This window comes from Coturnix japonica, chromosome 4 (assembly GCF_054131305.1).
Source record: "Coturnix japonica strain WE chromosome 4, WE-NBRP24, whole genome shotgun sequence".
Taxonomy (NCBI): Eukaryota; Metazoa; Chordata; class Aves; order Galliformes; family Phasianidae; genus Coturnix; species Coturnix japonica.
The window spans coordinates 77173619-77195661 of NC_140666.1; the positions used below are offsets into that span (position 1 = coordinate 77173619).

The following is a 22043-nucleotide window of genomic DNA, read 5'->3' on the forward strand; positions in this document are numbered from 1 at the left end:
TGGAATGGGCTGCCCAGGGGGTGATGAAATCACTGTCCTCAGATGCATTCAAGGACTGTGGAGATGTAGCACTGAGGGGTACAGGTAGGTGAGCATGGTAAGGATGGACTGATGGTTGGACTAGGTGATCTTAGTGGGTTTTTTCCAACCTTAATGATTCTACGTTTCTTACTGAAACATCTTTCTGTTTTGTTTCAGCTGTAATGGGGCAAAAAAGGGGCTTACCTGCCTTGTTGGAAGGAATATTTCTGCTCTCCTGATTGTGTCTTTTTACTAGTGTGAGTAAAATACTTTTTCCACTGAATTTTTGAGCATTTGTTGTGAACCTGATGTTTTCACAGAAGTTATTTAACAGGAGAATAAATTCTATATCTCATTAAAAAGTGTAGAGTTAACTAAGCTGGAGTTAACTAAGCTGAAACTTCAGACTTGTTGTTTACAGGACAGGAAATTATGTTTTACAAGCATCAAAGTGGTAGATGATCAATTGAGAGGAAACATTCTCAATGCTTATGAATTTCAATCAGAAAACATTTAAAAGTGTAAATCTAAGTAGAGAACTGTGGACACGAGGAGCTTGGGGTCGCTGACATCTACTTGTGTCTGGGCTTGAGAAACATGTCTGATTAAACTCAAGTGACAGCAGTTATTTAGTATTTAGTTATTTGTATTTATAGTATTTAGCAGTTATGAAGTTATTTAGTAGGGATGGATGACGTACCATCATGAATAAAAAACACATGAAATAGGCAGAACCCATCCTAAAGAAAAGTCGCTTTTTGTTTAAGATCCAAGAAATACAACAGGCAAGCACTAGGGGTCAGTATTGTTTCATATATGGATTGTCGCAGTGTTTCTTTAAATAGTAGCTTTTTGTCAACAAAATAATGGAATGATTTTGCATTTACAAATGTGTCAAGTATTATTGAGTATATGAGCTATGTGTGGAGAATGAAGGACAGCACAGGGAAAAATATATATAAAAATAAATTTTAAAATGATTTATACATGTGGCATGTATAAATGTACTGCTGTATGTTTATGTATATTTAAGACAAATACCTACTTTATACAATGAGTCACTTGTAGTTTGTATTAACTTGTCAAACCTACTGATCTGGACTCATCTTCTGCTCCTAGGGAGAAGGAAATAAGATTCTATATGTTCAAGTATAATGGTAACATAGTATCATATGTTAAAGAAAACTTTTTCGTTTTTTTTCATGTCAGAGAAATAGTTGCACTATAAAAACATGATAATCAACAGCAAATCCTCACTGAGGGCTTTTTATTTCTCTTTGGATTGCGTATGTTTGTTTTGTTTACAAGTTCAGGTTTTCTAGGACAATATCAGTGTAATCATCTTTCCATTTAAGATATTTATACCAGAAAATTAAATGTATCCAGCTTTTTCTCATTAAAGAAGTCTAGTTATGGGGAATAAGATTGAAAATGGAAGAAAGGAGCAGGTAAAATTGTGTGATTCTGGTGCAAATGGAATTACTTTGAGATGCAGGCAGATATCATGAATCCAGATGAACAAATGGAGATTTTCTCTTGCTGTTCCTTATGATCGGTTTCACCCAAGATGTGAGATTTATTTCTTAGGTCAGCTTTAAATATTTCTACAAGGCTTTTCATTTCAAGATTGAAATGGAAGTCGGGCTTCTGTTGTGACAAACTGAAGTCTAGTCAGGTTAGACGTAGTATCTTTCAGGGTGAATATGCCACAGGAATCCAGATTCCCATAAGCGTAACTGTGTCCTTGTGATACTAACTCCTTTGTTTAATTGATGGAGAGATTTGGTGTCGGAGTTTTTGCAGGTTGTGGTTCTGATCCCCAGGTGCACTAATATGGCCCTGGGGCACTAGCCTCCCTGGGGCCTTTAGCCACATCCTGCCCATGGGCCCTTGTCCCCCACTTCAGCTTACCCATCAGGATTCACTCCCACCTGAGCTCAGTCAAACCTCAGTGAGAGCCAGCTGCTTCCTGAGGGAGGAGGAGCTGAGGGAGGGGGATAAAACAGGTATGGAGGTAATGACCACAGCAGCTTGAGCCCAGTCCTGCAGTGCCTGAGTGAGGTGGGCAAAGCAAACCAAGAGGTCATGTAGAGGAAAGATGAAAATTAGAACCTTGTGTGCTGCACCAGCCTTTGAAGGGAAGAGTGATGAAGGCTTTCTCCTTGTTGCACTAAATAGTCACCTAATCTGTTATGTTGTCTCTTTCTGGCTGTCTCTCTCTCATCTGATGGCACTGTTTTAGATCCTTTCCTTTGTTAGTCGTGTGTGAATAAATGCAGAATGACACAGGGTGAGCCAGACTCGCTGCGTGCCATTCACTTTTTAGTAATTTCTATTGTAGGTCACTGGGTAAAGAACAGCTCAAAAAAAGGAAAGTTGATGCTATCCTATTCTTCTGTGTGCCAGGGTTTTTATAACTGATGCATCTGGCCGATTCCTGTTTCAATTTCCATATTAAGAAATACGCACAGTAATATTTCATCCATAATAGGGCCATCATTATGCAGTAGTAATTAGAGATCCTGTTCCTCCGTAACTCGTGTTTGTCAGCTATAAAACTGTATCCACATTTTCAAATAGCTACTATTTTTAGTCAGTGAGGAAATCAGTACCACTTCTGGTGTGTTTTGAATTGGGCTCTCAAATGCTGTTTGCTTTATGAGGGGGGAGAAAAGAAAAAAAATGTAGAATCGTTATATAATCCCATCATTGACATTACCAGTGGCTGAACCACTTGTCCTTTTTCTGACATTCAACCTCTGAACAAGCTTTATAGGAAACAGGATAGTGAATTAAATGGGGAAGGATGGCTGCTATTACGGGTCTTCTGGACACGTTTATCCTTCTTTACAGAGTTTAGTTGTTGTTTTTCCTTGATAAAAGGGAAAAAAACATACCTGAAATCTTTATTAAGGTCAAGATGAACTTAAATAGAGACTGATAATGAGGATAGTGAGTTATGCATTAAATTGGAATCTACTTAGGGATGCATCTTCCTCTGCTGACACACTGACTTGAGAAGCTGTAAATCTGTTTTACTGATACTGTCATTTGTAATATATCATGACAGTTAATGACTGGTATTGTTGTACCATTTTCAAATGAAAATTTTATGGAGCTGGAAAACAACAATGCAGTCTAACCTAAGGTAGCAATTTAATTTTGCCATCACGTATTAAAAAAAATAATAATAATAAAAAATCCTTCTGACTTCAGTGAGACTTGTATAGTGGCAGAATAGGGCTCTGTATAATGGTGGTTTGTGAAAGCTACTTGTAATACACTAAACAAAGGACCAAGCTTATCCATTAAACATTTGCAGCAGGGCTATCTTCTACATGTCTTAGCATTTAGGATTTGTGGATCTTACCTTGCATATGACACACAGATTTTTATGTGCAGGCAATAAATAATGATGAATTGATGGACTTTGGTTTCAATTGAGATAGTGAGATAAAATGGATGAGTCTGATTACCTTGTTTTAATTTTACCAATGTTTAAATCACACAAGGTGTTAAGAATTAGATATATTACAAAAGCCTTCCTGATGTTTGATTCAGCTGCGTGAGCAAAAAGCTAATATGCTTGGTGGCAAGGATCTTATAAAAATATGTATATTATGTATGTGTATAAATATTTGCTAACTCTGATCAGAGAATCAGAGAATGGCTTGTGTTGGAAGGGACCTCAAGGTCCCATCATCTATGTCACTGATAAAGTTGTTAAAGACTGTCTGTCCCAAGACAGACCCCAGGGAGAAGCTACTTTTCACTGGCCTCCACTTGGACATTGAGCCATTGACCATAATACTCTGGCTGCAACTTTCCAACCAATTCCTTGTCCACCAAATAGTCCACCTCTCCAACCTAGACATCAGGAAGTGGTGGGGGACCATGTCAAAGGCCTCACGATTTCCTTGCCTTTATCCACTGATGCCATTACGCCATCATAGAAGGCCACTAGGTTGGTCAGGCACAACCTTCCCTTAGTGAAGCTGTGCTGGCTGTCTCTGATCATCTGCTTGACCCTCATGTGCCATAACGTGTCTTCCAGGAGGATACATACCTCGGTCTTCCCAGGCACAGAGGTGAATCTTGCTGGTCTGTAGTTCCCTGAGTCCTCCTTTATCCCTTTCTTATAAATGGGAGTGTCAATTCACTTTTTCCAATTACTGCGGTCTTTGCCTGACAGCCATGATGTCTCAGATATGATGGAGAGTGACTTGGTGGCCACATCAGCCAGCTCTCTTAGGACCCTGTGGAGCCCCATAGACATTCAGTCTCATGAAGTGACCTCAGTCTTGCTCTGCCCTTACAGTGGGGGTGGGTTTGCTCCCTCTGTTCCCACCAAGAGTTCAGGAAAGTGAGAAATATGAGAATCCTGGCTGCCAGGGAAGACTGAGGCAAAGAACTCACCGAGTATTTCATCCTTCTCCACGTCTATAGTAGACAGTTTTCCTTTCTCATTTTTCAAAGGAGGTGAGCTCTCTTTGCCCTGTCTCTTCTGACCAGTGTACCTATAGAACCACTTGTGGCAACCTCAGATTGCTTTGGTACCACAGCAAAAAGATGAGAACTCAAAAGTTACTTACTTTGCATTTGGGTTTTGTTCTAAATTTTTTATTGTTTTGTTTTTGGTTTGGTTTGTTTTTGTTTTTCCTTTGGATAGATGAAGAAATACATAACAATATAATAGAAGGAGAATATTTGTTTGGTTTGTTTCCTATACCTGCTTTTTAAAACAAGAAGGAATTTGATTTTAAGTCAGAGCTCATCAGAAAGTCCTATTGATTTCCATGCTGAATGAAGACAGTAAATATTATCTTAGTGTTACATTATGGGAAATTTATCTTCTCTCATAATGAATGTAAAACTGGTGTAACAACAATAATTCAAGAAGAAGTATGTTTTCTGTTTAAACTGCTCTAATATTTATTCTATACTGTGTCTTTGCCATATACAGCTCTAAGTTCAAGAAAAAATATCACATTCATTTATGTGTTCCGCAGGGTTCACATAAGGTCCACCTTTGCATAGCACACACTTGAATGACACATCATGGCACCTTTGCTTTGTCTCAGGTCTCCATCCAGGCATGCATTCAGGTCCAGCCATATATTCTGTTGTTCATCAGAAAAAGAGAAAGAAAGAAAGAAAAAGAACAACAACAAAAACCAACAACCACAAAAGTTGTTATTTCTGTGTTAGAGCAATAACACAGGTAAGTTATTGTCAGTACTTTTAAAACCCTGTGCATTATTCTTCTTCCTTCAAGCTGATGAGGTTTGTGGAGGAGGTTTACCTGAGTTAAACTTCAGTGCTGAGTACACACTGTATGAGACAGTAGGTGACTGACAGTGGGGTGTCCTTATGCCACATGCATAGAGAAAGTTCTATTCTCAAGCATCAGCATGTTGGTCTCTGTTGCCAGTGAGTGTCATTACTGTATGCAAAGATCATGTGTTTCTTGCCTTTCTTGTGAATGTTCTCTTCCCAGTTTAGTGTCTCCCAATAACTGTGATGATCTTCATTCTCCTTGGCCTTTAGCTCCTATAAGTTTCTCATTCAGCCTTCATTTAAGGTCCCTTTTTCTCCCAGCAATTAAAGGGTTTGGTTTCTGTGTCCCAAGTCCCCACTTCTTACATCTTCTCACTCCTCCCTCCCTGCCCTGCTGCCTTCAGGCGTTCTTCTACCCAATCTGTCTCCTCTTGGAGTGCTTATGCTTAGCAGTGCCTTATCTCTTTTTGCCCTCATTGAGGATTTCTCTTTTTCACAGATTCCCTTTGCCGTGCTCTTAGCTGACACTGGATAATCCTCTTTTCCAATCCTGTGCATCCTGAGGAAGCTCTTTTCCAAGCCCAGCCATAGCCAAGCACAAGCTTCTACCCCAGGAGGAAGAAAGGCACCGCCAGGAGGTGAGTCGTGGGGGCAGGAGCAGCCTCTGTCCCCTCGAGTGGCTGCAGGGCCAGACCCGTTCAGGCAGAGGCGGCCCCTCACCTTGCTCTGTGGGCTCTGTACTGTGGGCTGCAGCGATAATCACAAGATGCTGAGCAATGCTCAGCATCCCTTACCTGCTCTTTCTCCTTTTTCATCTTCACCTCTTTATTTTCGCCCTACTTTGCCTTCTTCTCCTTTTCTAGACTTGTTTAAACATGTTCACTAACTGTTTTCTTCTTTTAAAAAATGACGTTATTTTAATATGTTGCTTGTTTCTGCTGTTTGCCTGCTTTTACAGTGTTTTTTCTTATTTATTTTTACATGTAGAATTATTGTCCTTCTGAAGAGAGGGAATGGCTGCAGATGAAGACAAGTGAGCAGTGTCAGTTTTCTTCCTGCCCGTTTCCCATGTGAGCGCAGGGCAGCCGAGAGGAGCTGGCAGCCCCTGTGGCTGAGGCCGGCCCAGCAGGGCTCAGCTGCGGGGCGGAGGTGGAAGCACCGCTTCATTCTGCTTTCAGCAGAGCAGCAAAAATTGAACGGGATTTTCTATGCCGCTGTATTGGTCCATCTGGACTTGCAAAGGGTTGTCAAACTAACAGAGCTGATGAAAGGTTCCCGAATCGTCCTCTCAGATCATCCCTGCAGCAGCCCAAGAAGGCAACACGATTTAATCTGCAGGCGGTCTCTGTATTAGATCCCCAGCGACATCTCTGCCACTGCTCGAGGTGTCCAGTGGGGAACGCGTAGCATCCAGCCGCTGGCATCTCCTCCTGGCGGAAGCACCATTCGAAGAGGAGAAAGAGGAAAAAGAACTCCCACTCGGGAGGCTCGCACGTGCTGCTCGCTGCCTCGGCCGGGCGCTCTGCTGAACGAGTGGGACATCTGCGCGGAGAGGAGAAGCAGCTGCTCCAGCTCGGGGCTGGGGCTGAACTTCCTGCAGCGCTTCGGGCTTTGAGCGAGCTCTGGGGGAGGAGAGCGGCAGGACGGGAACGAGCAGCCCAGAGCGAACACGGGCGGACTCGGTTAGAATATTTCAAGCCTAATGGCCTCCGGCATAAACAAGAGCCGGCAGCCCGGGACTTGCAATGGATCTAAAGCTCCTCGCGGCAGTTCGGCAGAAGGTTACAATAAGGAAATTCACATGCAGATGTGCAAGAAGATCGCCCAGCTCACCAAGGTAAGTCGCTTCCTGGGAAGGTGAGGCTGCCCCACGCTCGGGGCTCAGCCGGGGCATTGGTAGGGCAGGGAGGGCCGGCAGCCGCCCCGACGGTGCCGCTGCGCTCTGACTTCGTTCCGGGAGGTTCTCCCCGGCCGGTGCTGCTGTGCAGCTTATACCTGGCCGCTCTGGTGAGCTTGGGACGGGAGTGAGGAGAGCTCACTGCTTAACCGCCGTACTGTGCGGCGCTACAACTTCTAGTTAATACCAGGCTGTGCCACGAAGTATTTTGAATGCTTCCCACCCTACATTAAGAAGCAAGAGGAAATCGGTAGCAGGTGGCTGTTACATTTTAAGCTGTTTTTGTGCTACACCGTTGTCAGTGAGGAAAAGCCATTTCCTAGTCAGGTTGGTTAATCCAGCTTTGCATGTTCTGTAATTGATATTGCATATTGTATGTCACTGCAATTGATAAAGACGTTTTTGCAGTGAAAGAGCACTGACTGCAAATGCAGATCAAATGATAGGAAATCATTGAATTGTTACATTGAATAGTTACAGTGTGGTTGTTCTCTCCTAACAGTGACCATATGTGATAATGTATATTGTGTATGAATGCATACACAAGAGCTACCTGTACTTACATGTATGCTTAGCTGTATTTTCAGTCTACCGTGATATGCTAATGCTTACTTACTGGTGCTTTGATTGTGCGTTTTAATTTTATCTCTACTTTTTGCCTGTGAATGTACGTTATGCTTTGAAGTACAATTTGATTCTGCAGTGATGGTGAGCTGTCTTTCCAAATAAGTGAGCATTCCTTCATTACTCATAGAGAGGAGCAGAGAAGCACTTTCTGTTTATTAACACTGTTACTGATTCTTCAACTGCAGTCAAGTGTGTGTGAAAGTTGACTGTAATTTGGATTAAGTTTTCCTCAGTTTCCTTGTTTTCTGTCCAGAACTCAGTTGCACATTACATAAAATTTGTCTGTAACAATCACTCTACATAAGTAAATAAATAATCACTTTATCCCCTTTTTTCAACAGATAAGCAACACCCATGTTTCGATTAAATGGTAGCTCCTGGTGGGATGCCCAGGGAGGTAATGGAGTCACAACCCTGGAGGTGTTTTGGGAACATTTAGACATTGCGTTGAGGGATGTGGTTTAGTGAGAACTATTGGTGAGGGGTGCATAGTTGCACTGGATGATCTTGTGGGTCTTTTCCAACCTTGGTGATTCTATGATTCCATAATGATACTTCACAGTAGAAGAGTTGACCAGTCACCATCTTACTCTTTCTGAGTGTTGCATTTCCCAACAGCAGACTGAGGGCATAACAATGAGATCTGAGCAGTGAAACCCTTGTTCAACTTTCCAAAGCTGCGCTCATTCTCCGCAGGGAGTTCTATGCCTTCCTTTTTATATAACACGATTCTTTTTGAAGTTTCTGCAATCTCAACTGTATTTTTGAGAGGGAAAAAAAAATACATTATTCCTTTCTAAGGCCTGTAATGCTACTTTATAGTCTTTGACTTGGGAGGAAAAGAAAGTAGACAGCTATTTTAGCAGCAAAAAGACAAAAAATTCACCTCAGTGCGCGGCATCCTGGCATAACATTAGGAAAATCTTCATCAAATTGTATGTTCCTGCTGAATTTTTACTGTTAAAAAGTGAACGAGACAATTTATTCTTTTCACTGAATTCCCCATCTGAGCTTTATACTTGAAGCTCAAGAAGTTCTTCTGAAAAGCCAACTATTCTGTTTGAGAGTGTACCTTTTAACAATCAACTTTCTCTGCTCCAACACCACGTTTACAGAGAACTTGGGGAACAGCTGGAGTTCTAATAGTATGCTTTTCCTTCTATTCTGAGTTAATTGTCATATAGTAATAGTCTAAGAAGCAAGATCTGAAGCTGCATTAGCTGCAAAAGTAGCTTTATAGCATGTTTGGTATATTCATTTTTGGCCATGAAACTTTGAGAGCTCCCTTTTGAATCGCTCTCATTTACTGTCGGTATTACAGTCAGGATATATCATCATCATAAATTCCCATTTGATTTTGATTTGTTTGTAGTACTCTCCTGTTTCTAATGTAGCATGAAATACTGCTGTCTCTTGATACACAGCTGCAACTTTCTGTCCCAATTATGAAAGGATTTCACTGATGGGGAAATAAAATCTCATTACTCCTCCACTGTGCATTGTGCCAAGAAGAGAAATAAATACAGCATGTTTAAATCAGGTGTGTGGTACAGAGGCAGCTTTGTGTTCCACTTCTGTGTTGTACACTCAGTGGTGACTGTCTCCTGCTCAGGGGCAGAGGAGTAGTGAGCTGTCATCAGCAGCAGAACTGAACTGGTTGAGGTGATAGTTTCTGTCCCTTTATGAAGTGCTGATCATGTTTTAAGAACTGTGTTGGTGCTGGGACCTTCTGTAAGTAATCCAAACACAGATCTTGAAAGCAGCTCTCATTGTACTGCCTTGCTATTCTACTTTTGGAGAGGTCAAGGTCAGTAAGTTTTTATACTTTCAGTCATGTTCCGATTTTTTTATTTTTTTTTATTTTTTTGTTCTGCAGCTTTTTGACTGTAGCAGTAAAGATACAAAGTTAGACAGGTTTTACTTCAGACAGCAAACCACTGCATTTTGTAACCCATAAAGGGGACATTCAGCAGTATTTTTAGATGCTTGACTTTTTCCACTATTGACATTTCACTAAGCACATTTATTGTGTTGCATGTCCAAGGTGTTCAACATATTCAGCATTGCACTGACTCTGTTCTGCCAGGCCCTCACTAGGCGCTCCTTATAGAGGGACTTAGTGCTTGGGAGTCTGAAATGAAACGTGCAGGTCTCAGATAGTGATAGCAGTGGTTGTAGCAATGAGAACATACCAGCATTTTATAGTTCATTGTACACTTGAGTTTCTTCTTGTAAAGCATCAGCTCGCAGTTCTAAAGGAATAAGAACAAAAGAAATTTTTAATATATACACAGATATATTAAAGAAGAAATTAAGAGGTAAAACCTGAAGTTTTTTTTATTCTTATGGGTGCGAGTAAAAAAAATTAAAAGACCTGGTAATATTAGTGAGTTTGAATGAGAACTGCCTGTGTCTTCTGGATTTTGACATTAAAACCAGGTTGCATTGCATCTAGGTCCAGTGAGCTATGCTTTGGGTCTCCAGAAAGAAAGCTCATGAGATTTAGAAACAAAAACAGTCAGACAATAAAAGTTCTGCTTCCAGATGGGAACGTGCACCTGTAGTGGTCATTCATATATACAGGTCACACGCTTATTTGGTGGATACCTCTCTGCAGCACTTGTGCATTTGAATTACTACTTAAAGGTGGTGCATTTTCATGGTTGTAGTTGAATGCACAACTTCATACCAGTAATTAAGTTTAGTCTCTTCCATTGGACACCTCACCCTTTTCTATGTACACCAGTTTTTTTGTATTTCTGGTACGTTTAGCAATAATAGTGTTTAAAATGTGTGGCGACTTTATAAGAAGCTCCCTGCTGTCTCATCACTGTCTGTTCCAGGATTTTCATGTGTTTACAGATTCTCAGGACAGTCCCAGTCACTTGAGATGGGATGAGGAATGCAAATAAACTCATGGAGAAGAGTGCTGAGGAGAGATCAACTTTCACTGAAAAGGCAGAGAACTGGATAATGGACAGATATCCATGTTATTCAGGCTTCTTTTCAAACCTCTGCCAGAGGAGCTCAAATAAACGTGGTGTTCTGAACTGTACTTCTGGCACTAAGCCTAGCATAAAGAGGAAGGATGGTGATCTTACCTGGTTAGCAGAGCTACTTGTGTCATGAAACACTTCTTTTTCTTTTTAAGAAACAATTTCCTGGACACTCATGGTGGAATGTTTTTAATAAGCAGAGATAGTTACTCACTTTCCCCAGAGGTTCATGTGACTCTGTATTGGGAAGTTGGGAGCCTTGATGCAAGAAACATTTTAAATTTCAATATTTCTGGTTAAACAGATTGTTATTTAAAGCCAGGTAAGTGGTCTGGCAAGAATTGTGTGTGTGCTGAATGCCATCGACCTAAATGGAGGAACAGAGTGCCAATGCAGGGAAAAGTTAATTGCTGGTAAATTACAATAAGAACTCTTATTTTTTTTTACCTGCAGGGGAAAGAAATGTCGGGTGGGAGAAATTGTATTCCTTTTCTACAAGAAGCAGCATAGGCAGATGTTCTTTAATGGCTCTATGTGGAGCAGTTGAAAATGCAGTGTACTGTGGCTGCTTATCACCACCAGTCGCCAGGGGGTTGTTGCCCCTCAGCTCAGTCAGCAGAGTAGAAAATGCAAACATTATTTAATAAACTTAAGTGGGAAATCAGCCAGATACATGAAATCCATTTCCATTAGTTATTTAAGGAAAAACGTCTAAGTTGTGCGCAGAAGTGCATGAAATTCACTCTTCTGTTGTCTAGCTCTGTGGAGAAGGATTGCAGAGGTACTCATGGACAAAAAGCTACGTGAGCCAGCAGCGTACACTTGGAGCTTGGAAGGCCACGTGGTATGGGCCGTTTGGAGGTGGTTGTCCTGGTGGTAGATGTATCAAAACTGTTTCCATTAAAAATCCAAATCATGGCATCACACAGGTGTCTGAGAAGATAATTAGCAGTATCCCATGACAATCTGTTTCATTCTAGAGGTGTAAGATTCTGGAGATAATTATCAAGATGTCTGGGGTGTATGTGTAAGCCCATCAGCTGTTTACACCACTCCAGTGTTTTGCAGCATATCAGATCATTTAATCTTTCCTGGTTTATATATCATGAAAAGCGACTGGTTCGTTTAGGTTGGAAATACAATCAAACCCCAGTCATTTACTCTGGAAGCATTTATCAGCTGAGCAGCTGTAGCTGTCTGAGCATTCCTTCTGTCTGCCTGTGTTTCCAGTTGAAATATGTTGCTTCAGAAATTTTGGCTATGTTCGTTGACCTTATTTATTATGATGTATTGATGATACCAGTGCTTTGGGTGGCTCAACTGATGTGCATTTAGTCGGTGTGCTACCAGAGCTCTGCTGTGTGCTTGAGGCTTTTTGATGCCGGTACTCTAGAGAGGTATTCAGTGCTCTACAGAAATGATGCAAAATGGAACAGCATAAAAATTAGGATCCTGCTTTTGGAGCAGCAGTTCTTCTGGGGCAAAGAATATAAACACTGATTTCCATGTAGGTAAAGAAAGAAAGAAGGAAAGAAAGAATCATTTTACAAAGCTACTTAACGATATCTCCTAAAAAGATCAAGTCAGCTGTCAATATCCCCATGTACTTTACTTGATGATTTATTAGTTTTAATTATTTTTATGTACAGTTTTTTATCAGGATTTCACAGATACCATTATTTTTGCCTATCAGCTGATGAAAATGTATGAACTAAGATTTCTTTACCTGTCAGAACTATTATTTCTTTATAGATCTGGATGGGAGCTCCCAGCTCATTCAGTCTATGTACAATATCATGTAATTGTGTTAACTACTCAAAAGCAGTACTAAAACCACCATTTCTATTAGGAAATTACTCAGAATCTTCTTATTTAGATGGATAGACATTGTCACTTAAATTGATTAAAGGTATAAGAGTGATGTACTGGGATTACCTTCTGTAGTAGAAATGCAAAGTCGCAGCCTGGACCAGTGATTGAGCACTGGGTGGGAAGGCAGGGCCAACTCAGGTACATGCAATGCATCTGAGTGACTAGAAGGGGTGGAGCCAAGATGCAGAAACATCAGAAGTACCACTGCTTGAGCTTGCTTTATTTCACATATTAATTATCTGGAGGTAAAAACAAACAACACACTAAATGTGTGATAGTAATTCAAGGAGAGTCATAAACACCAAAACCATTGAGAGAATGACCATTGAAAGAAAAAAAATAATAGAGATGGAAAGTGAAAGGAAGCTGCAAAAGGCTTGCTTTTCCAAGATCCTGAATCAAAGCAGACTTGTACAGTATCTGCATGCTAAATGTTTTAGTTTGTAATGCGGCATGAAGTGGATGTATAGACATAAAAACAGCATGAAGTGAATTCATTTCAATTACATTACCTATTCTAGACAACTGCACTGGAAAAGGGAACGTTGCTCTTTGGAGACACCTCTCTTTCTCCATTGATTAACCTGGGTCAGATGTGTAATGATGGAATGAGAGATGTTAGGGGAGGTTAATCCCATCTCTTGTATAGGAAACTTCCTTCTTATTTTCTAGCAGTAATTATCGGCGGCTGCCTTGGACATTCTGTGATAGCTGTGCTTTAAGATAGTTGTCCGTTTCTTAGGGTTTCCATGTCTAAATGGAAGAACAGTAATAAATGGATGCCACATCCCTAGAGGCATTCAAGAACAGGTTAGATGGACTTCGTGATTCTATAGTACCTTGTTGCCATTGTTGGGTCATGACATTGGTGCCATTTAGAGAAGCTGACCTGTTTGTGGAAACATTCTTGCAATATAGTTTTACTTTCCTCCTTCTGAAGTGGTTCAGCAATTACTCTGTTTATCTTTTAGAAATTACAGAATATGAATGAGGGACAGCTGGATGTCACTTCAGGAAGATTTAGAAGAGGCTAATTTTATATTCAACTGCAGATAGATCAAGTGCAATACATAGGCTGCTAAACTAAGGTCTTCTATATTTGATATTTCACTGTGCAGAATATCAAATATAGAGGTTAGCACCATGAGCAGGACTCCCAGCTCTGAACTTGAGCTCATAAATCCCACTGAAGGCTTTTTTTCCCCTCTTGAACATGGTGACAGTAAGCTACATAATCTGGAAACTTAATAAAGACTTTTTTTTTGCATTTCTCCCTGCAACTCCACTTTCAGGAGGAAAAAAAAGAAAAAAAGGTATTTCAGTTGGGGCTGAGCTGTCACTTCAGAGCAAAATATGTTTCTTTAGCTTGTGTTCGTCTGAAGTTCTGAAGTCACACTTAAAAGACTGAAAAATCTCAAGGAAATTACAGCAAAACCTGTAAACAAAAATTCCTTGTGATTTTTGAAATGAATCTTACAGTTTTAAGCTCTGAAGTGCTTGGTGCCAATATTTTTAAGACTTCTTTCATATGAACACACAAATGGATAATCTTATCAATAGTTGCTGTCAAATATTTAGGTGCATAAAATGATTCTTGTGCTTTCAGGACACCACAGAGAATGGAGGAAGTGATTTGAGGTCCCTAGAGATGTTACAACAGTGTCATTCTGCTGAAATCAGCTCAGGTGTGCTGGTGTAAAATCAGATCAGCAATGCTGTGGCTAATCATGGCCTTGGTCTGTGCCTTAATTAAGGAACAGTGTCCATTCTTCAGTGTTAGAATGAGCAAAAATATAATTTCCTGTAATAATTTCTGTCCTTTGTTTTAAAAGAGACCCTTTCAAGGCTGAAATGTTTATATACCACATAATGCTGTAATCTGCTTGGGGAATACACAAAATAAGAGTTCAATGAAACAGTATTCTTTGCTAGTGAAAAGAAAAAAAGATGCTACTAGTGAAAAGGAGATGATGCCTCATTGAGGTTAACAAGATGGTTAGTGACTGAAACTTGTCTCCTTCCCAGCTTTGTTTGAGGTGCTGACAGGTGTTCCCTGCCTAGCATCCCCTCTGGGGCCTTTCTCATTAGTTAACTTATGGCATTGGGGTCCAGACTCCTTCTGTTTCCTTTTTTTTTCCTGGCTGTCAGTCAGGAAAGGTTTGTCTACTAGCTTAGACCCAAAAAGCGACCTTCTACAGTCTTTCATTTGCTGCTTCTTATCATCATCTTCTATACCAAACTATCTCAATTCTTATTCAGCTAGTAAGGGAACCTCCTAAAACCAGCTTTTTAAAATTATGGTAGTTAAGCTATTGTAATAATAGTGTTTGTTAATGCTACTGTAGGAATACAGAAGTCTTTTTGAGTTTGAATGCTTTACCTTTGTCTTCAATAATGAGATAGAGCTAATTATTTTATCTTTTGTTATTTTACTAAAGAAAAGCAGAAGGGAAATGCCATTTAGATTTTACATCATTAGGAGAATAAAATAGGGCTAATTAGACATATTCACTGTGCTGATAATGCTCTGGTGGTGTATACTGAGCAATAGTGTTTTTACCAACCTGTCATATAGCTCAGTTGTTGTAAAATCAGTACAATACCTAAACGCCTTTGGAGAACTGTGAGGAAGTGGCTGCCATTGCTATTAAGCTAGTTACGCATGGAGTGAACTAGTGCTGCTTTCATCTGAAGACAATTCTCTGTGCTGTCTAACCAATCCATTTTAGAGATCCTTTTAAAGAACTGTTTATTGATGCAAATGTTGAGAGTCTCGTACCATTGTAGCCAGCAGTGTGGACACTCTGCAATGTGCAGGTGCTGAAATACTTTTTCAGTATTTTTCCTTACAGCAGAATGCACAAAAACTCCCAGATTCATCTGCACATAACTCTAGTCTCTTAAATGAGGTGTCTGGAATAGGAATACAGTTGCTATATTCAGTAGGGAGTGAAACGCATTTGTGAGGGGCTTAAATTTCAGAAAGTACATGCCAGCAGCCCTCTGAAAATTAAATCTTTTAAGAAGGTTAAGGTGCTGAAGAATTGGTTTCAGCAGTCATGCCTGAATATTAAATTGAAAGGCATGCATTTTCAAGTCAGAATTCTTCATTGTGATTCTAGCTGCTATCGAACAGGTGGATAGGAATAACTGATAAAGCAGGGAGATCGGATCAGATCATTTAAGATGCTGGTGATAGCCATTAATGTAGAATGTCTCCAATTTGTTCTAATGCTCAGTAGAATTTGAAGAAGTTTGGCAATTGAATCAGACTTCAGAGGAACCCAAATTCCACTGTCAGACCACATATGACATAAAACGAGACAGGTGGATTTACTAGATAAATACGTGGCTAAGGATTTAAATCACAAAGGCTGGGTGTTCTGATGCTTATCTTTGTTTTGCTGTTGGAATAACATATAGAGATGTGAGCGCTAATTTCTGACCTCATTAGCTAAAGAGTTGCCTGAGATAATTACTGGGCATTCTAAAGCCACAGGCAAAATTAGCATTCTCTTTGTAGTGATAAGTCTATCTTTTTTTTTTTTATTTAAAAAAAAAAAAAAAAAAAAAAAAAAAAGGTTTGTAGTGTGATTTCAGTTACCATTTGTGGAGAGAAGGATTCTGCTCAGTATCCTGCAACTATTTCTGTTTCATAGAAAAAATGATCAAAAATAACAGAGAAATATTAAGAACATGTAATTTAAGGTCCAACGATGCATATATCTAAGTGTAGACTACAACTTCTTGTCTGCTTGTATTCTGGAATATGATGTCATTACTGTCTTTTGCCACTTATTTATCCAGGAATGTATCCAGACCATGTTTTGCATTTGAGATTCTTCACAGTTTCTATATTTGTGTCCAGTTCTGGGCTCCCCAGTTCAAAAATAGACAGGGGTCTCCTAGGATTCCAGTGGAGGGCCACAAAGATGTTAAAGGGCCTTTCATCCCACATGAGGAAAGGCTGAGTAATCTGGGGAAAAGAAGACTGAGAGGGGTCTGACTAGTGTTTACAGGTATCTGAAGGGAGGTTGGAGGCAAATGGGTGAGCCAAGTCCTTCTTGGTGGTGCGTAATGATAGGACAAGGAGTAGTGGCCTGACACCTGAACGAAGAAAATTCTGTACGAACATGCAGAAGTACTTCTTTATGGTAAGTGTGACAGCACTGGAAGAGGTTTCCCTGAGAGGTTGCGAAGTCTCCTTCTATTCAAGACCTGTGCAACCTATTGCAAGGTGCCTTCGTTAGCAGGGGGTTTGGACTCAGTGGTCCCTTGATCTCTTCCAACCCCTGCAATTCCGTGATTCTGTGATTTATTTCATTATTGCCAAAGAGAAAGTTAACTTTGCACAAGATGTATTTATGTTTGCTTTAATTTATGGATGACTGAAATGGAATAAGTTATTTGGTGTACAGATAGCATAAAAAATGATTAAACACATCCAAGCAAGTTCAGTAATCCTGGAAAAATGTTCAGGCTTTATACAATGTAGACTCCAGACTTTGGCTGCTGTAGGTCCTCAGCCCTTTTTCATGCTAAGGGCAGTGTGGCAGAAGATGCTGCTGGAATGAAGATGAGATGAATTGAACTACGAATGTGGAGTCAGTCAGCTTGAGGAGGGGCTCTGTGTGAATGATTAAACCTTATGTATGAGGTTTGCCAAGAACAAAAAAAAGCATTCTCTTAAAAAAAAAAAAAATCTGAAAAAAAACTATTTCTCACAGTATTGTCTTTCCCTGTATTGATTTTCAATTTGTAATTATCCCTTCTGTTGCTAGTGGGGAAAAAAAAAAAAAAAAAGGCAAAAAATATTTAATAGTATTCTAATTCTGTTGATAAATATAGCAACTGAAATCACAATGCTGTTGTTGACTAGATTCTGTTATCTCCTATTGCTTTTCTTCATGTATAGGTGATATATGCCCTGAACACTAAGAATGATGAACATGAAGACAGTATACAGGCTCTGAGAGAAGCTCATGAAGAAGAAGTTCAGCGCATTCTTGCTGAGATGAGGGAAACAATTCTTCAGTACAAAAGCAAAGCTGAAGAAGAACAGTTGCTGAGAAAACGTATTCAAGTCCTTGAAACTGCAGTAGAACAACACAGGAGAGTAAAGGAAGAAGCCTTGGCAGAGTTAACATTGTTCAAGAAGCAGGTGGAAGAGAGGGAACCAAGAGCAGAAGCAAAACTGATGCAGATGGCCCTTTCCACAGACACAGTAGATTTCAATGGAGATTTTGAAAACAAACTTCTTCATTTAAATGAGGAGACTGATGGACTACTAAATGAATGCCAACTGTCTAGGAGAGAAAATTTAGGTGAAGATATTTTGGCTGAAAAATTCAGCATGGAAGGACAAGTTCTAGTAAAGGAAATGGAAAACCTGAGGAGTGAGAACCAAGGAGCAATTAAAGAATATACTCAGAAAACAAACCAACTGCGAACCTCCTGTGAGAGAGGAAGAGTGTCTTTGAAAAAGTCAACACAGCCATCTATGACAGAAACAAAGAATCTTCAGCAGCAAGGAGAAATGGAGCAAAGGAATTGCACAGAGGCTGACAAAGGCTTTTGGATGCAGCAGGTAAAGAAACTGGAGGCAGACCTAGAGGAGAAAAACCAGAAGATAAATGAGAGGAAGAAACATTCCCAGAGGCTGAAAGAAAGAATACAGGTAAGGCAGAAGACTGTGATCCTTGCGCTGCCTGTGAAAGTGCAATTGGTAATTCTTTAAAATATGGGGAAGGGAGGAATCTTTTAAGTTTCATTTTGAGTCAAATGCTTTGTAAGTATAGAGCAGTGCTTGAGACTCAAGACAGAAATGGAAGGTTATAGTGCCATAGTTTTTAAGAGTGACTTAAGGTGATTTGTAGGTAACATTCAGGAGAAGTGAACAATGGAGACAAAAATTTATGCATGTGAATGCATGTAATGCATTGCATTACAATGTCAAAAACACAGCGTTTTAGAAATAAGAACTGGAAATTAGAGGATGGTGTCTTTGGCAATTAGGTTTTTAATTCAGTATCAGCTAGATAAAACTGAAATCTTTTCTGATAGACATGTACTCAGCTGATGTACACTTCAGATCTGATAAGACTGTGAAATGAGGCTAAATTATGACCATTGCCTCGTGCAGGTGTATCCAACCCATGTCTACGTGTGGCTTGCCCCTTACCATCATAGGGGTGGCCAGTGGCTGGCAAACACCCATCTCAGCAGCAACCAAACATCATCATGCTATTAACCCTATCTGGGCTCAAATCAGGACATGGAGTGGGAACAGTGCAGTGTTAATTCATGAGATGAATCTCATTAGTTAGCTTTTAGTACAGATTGTTGGGAAATTAAAGGAATTATGTCCTGTTCCAAGTTTAGGGTAATTATAGACATTTTAAATGTGAACACCCATCAATGAGTTACCTTTACAATGATCCTTGCTGAGGGAATGGCTGCATGTTACAAATGTTCTGGCAGCAGCGTCAATTTAAGTGCATGGAAGAGAAAAAGATTCTTTTGAATGAGCTCTTTTGGTGAAAGATCATTATAATGGAACTGCAGCAAAAGAGAAAATGATTATTTTGGATGACAAAAAAATGAACTTATATAATAAAGCACAATACATGTTTTAGAATTTTGAAGTGTAGCTTAAGGGAATATAGCAAGAAATTCTGGGATCAAAAAAATGTGGGGGAAGATCTAAGTGTAGTCAAAGAGATGAATATGCTCCAGCAGAAGGAAATTCTGCTAAAAGCAGGTAAAATGCTCATTAATGTCGTTCTGAATTATTTCCCTTGTTAGTCACTCACATTGGAAATTCCACGAGTTAGTTATGCTATTTGAAATGTAAATGTTGCTTCTGCAGAAGGTTGGGAAGCTGTATTGAATTCCCAGAGCAAAGCTGCAGATGAAGTAGATGAAGTAAAGCATCAAATAATACAACTGCAGCAAATGACTTCTACCTAAACAAGAGTGGCTCTGAACATATGTGAGAGCTTAGTCAGGTGGTTTGCTCTTAAACATTCAAAGGCACAGCATGAAAAATATACTGAAATCAAGGTCATTTTTCTTGCAATGTTTTTTCTGCTTTTGTGTTATTCTAGAGAAATCAGTCTGGTGGGATTCCTAGGCCTCAGGCCTTATCCAATGAAACATTGACTCATGTTCATAACTTCAAGAGTTGCTCAGAGATAGCAAAAACCTGATGATATCCTTAATGTGAAATTGATCTAGACCAGGGTAACATTCAACTTCTGTATCTAAAAAGTGGAAGGAAACAAGTCTGACTTTCTCTGTTGAGGCTTAATTGAAACATAAACTTTTAAAATTATATTTTGGGAGAGAACAGAGAATGTTCTTCTGAAAATCTAAACAGAAATAATACCAGAAATAGAGTCAGTATGGTTAGGACTGTTTGTATCCTTAGAGTTCCCTCTGTACAATGTCTTCTCCTGTCATTTGGCCAGATACAAATCTTTTCTTGTGTCTATATGTGGATAGATACAGAAGTATGATTCCTGGAAATCTGTTAGTGGTAGCATTCTGTAAAATTAGAGTTGCTATTGAAATCATAAGAAAAAAACCAAATCATCCTCTGTACTTTTCTGAAGAACTGAAGTTGTTCTCGAGGAAGCTTCCATACTCGAAAATGAGTCACACACACAAAACCAAAATAGCAAAAAAACCTGAGACCAACCAGACCTGGACTGAAGATGAGGCATAGAACCCTGAAGGTTATAGTTCAATATCATTTACTAAAATGCTGTGCTTTTCAACAGAGAATGCCCACTGAAATAGAATATTCCCTACCCCAGAATTCTATCTTGGTTTTGTCAAGTTATATAGCTAACGTGATTTATAAATTATGGAAGCTGTAGCTAGTTAAAAAGAAGGTATGAATTCAAGACACAACCTGCTTTATAAAGGCAACTATCAGCTCCATAAGGAAAAGACTTGTCTGAAGGAATGGCTGTTGGGTTGGAAGATTTGTTGTGAAGCATATAAAGGAAATCAAGTTAATCTAAAACTTCAAGCAAGCTGAAAAAAATGCAGAAGGTGGAAGTGTTCTATTTATAGATGCTCTAATTCATCTGTTTTTAATCTTATTGGTCACAGTGACATCATTTGATTTATCCTCACTGGAGGCACTTTGAATCTTATAGTGCAAGGATTCTCTTGCTCTGGTCTTAATGAGAGGAAAAGAAAAAAGGGGTTGAAAAAAAAGTCAAGCTGGTGTATTTCTGCAAAAAGCTCCAGAGGCAGGAAGGTGACTTTATCCTTGATGTGACAAACTGCCTTCTTAGCAACACTTAGAACTACATGCTTTACATGTGACAGCTGGAGCGATTAATGTGGGTTCCCTCCTGAAGAAATACGTATTGTGGGTGTGTTCCAATTTCTGGCTGCAATTTCCATGGATCTCTGCTGTGAAACATTCAGATACTTTGATTTAATTAAAATTTGGCATTGTTTAGGCTGAAGAACTAATTTTATAAAGTGTTAGTAAATGGATTTGGTAGGTGTTCTTAGTGACATGGCCACAAGAGAAAACAGAGGTGTATACGCATGTCCTTATTTAAGTGTAGACACAAAGAATGATTGTCTTTTTGTGGATTCAGACAAGTATTCTGATCAGTGCCCTCTCTCAATGTGTTTTAAGTGGCTGAATTTTTCTTGTTGGGACACATTAGCAATAAATGGCTTAAGATATTCTTCAAAGAAATCTACTTTCATAGGAAGTGCTCACTGTGGTAAATTCTGTTATCTCTTACCTAGTGGTGTGAGTCCTTTGGCTTCAGTAGATTTGCAGTCTGTAGTGTTTCTGTGCAGTAGGAGCACAAATGCATTCAAATGTAGGAAAATGTGTTTAGTTTTAAGCACATGCTTTAATGTGCAGTGATGCTCACACCTCACTGCATGTCTAAGCAGTTTGCCAAACTGGAGTGTACACTAAGGCCAAATCTATTCTCTGTCTCCTGTATTTTGTGTAATGTATTTCTCAGGGGTCTTACTGGACAAAAGAAGTAAATGAGTATTAGAGCAGATTGTAGAACTGGACAATCAGACTGGCCAAGTGTTCTATAGACCTCTGTTGTTGCTTTTCATTTTTCTTTGTTTTAATGCTGCTGAACCTTATCAAGTTCAACATCTCTTTGAGAGTAATCAAAACTCTCACAGACGAGTTCTGAAGTCATAAAAAATGTGTTGCTCCTGTTGCTTAATGCTATGTTTTGTAGTCCCAGATTCTGGAGACTAAGAATTGTGTTAAGTGCTCTTCAGGAGAGTTCATTTCTGTTTATGAAACTGCTGTAGTCCATGCATTTATGCAGTGCCCCTTCTCATAAAGGAAT

At 39.6% G+C, this 22043-nt stretch overlaps 1 protein-coding gene and 1 long non-coding RNA gene across 7 annotated transcripts in view; one reads left to right on the plus strand and one right to left on the minus strand.

Moving 5' to 3' along the window:
- The window catches only part of FAM184B (family with sequence similarity 184 member B), a 42201-nt gene that overhangs the window by 534 nt on the left and 19624 nt on the right, over window positions 1–22043 (plus strand). For 5 of the 6 annotated variants that reach the window (XM_015862801.3, XM_085545671.1, XM_085545670.1 and 2 more), the window contains exons 2-6: window positions 199–278; window positions 5103–5242; window positions 5798–5936; window positions 6286–7135; window positions 17606–18367. In XM_015862801.3, coding sequence (XP_015718287.2) covers window positions 7001–7135; window positions 17606–18367 — 897 coding nt within the window. In that variant the 5' untranslated portion in view covers window positions 199–278; window positions 5103–5242; window positions 5798–5936; window positions 6286–7000. Of the gene's footprint in view, window positions 1–198; window positions 279–5102; window positions 5243–5691; window positions 5937–6285; window positions 7136–17605; window positions 18368–22043 lie in introns of those variants that run through there. The other variant, XM_015862799.3, reaches the window with a different exon arrangement.
- LOC146761137 (uncharacterized) lies at window positions 9654–12929 on the minus strand. Its single transcript, XR_014945488.1, has 2 exons — window positions 12754–12929; window positions 9654–10074 (listed from the first exon to the last, which is right to left on the minus strand). It is a non-coding gene; the product is annotated as an uncharacterized LOC146761137 (long non-coding RNA).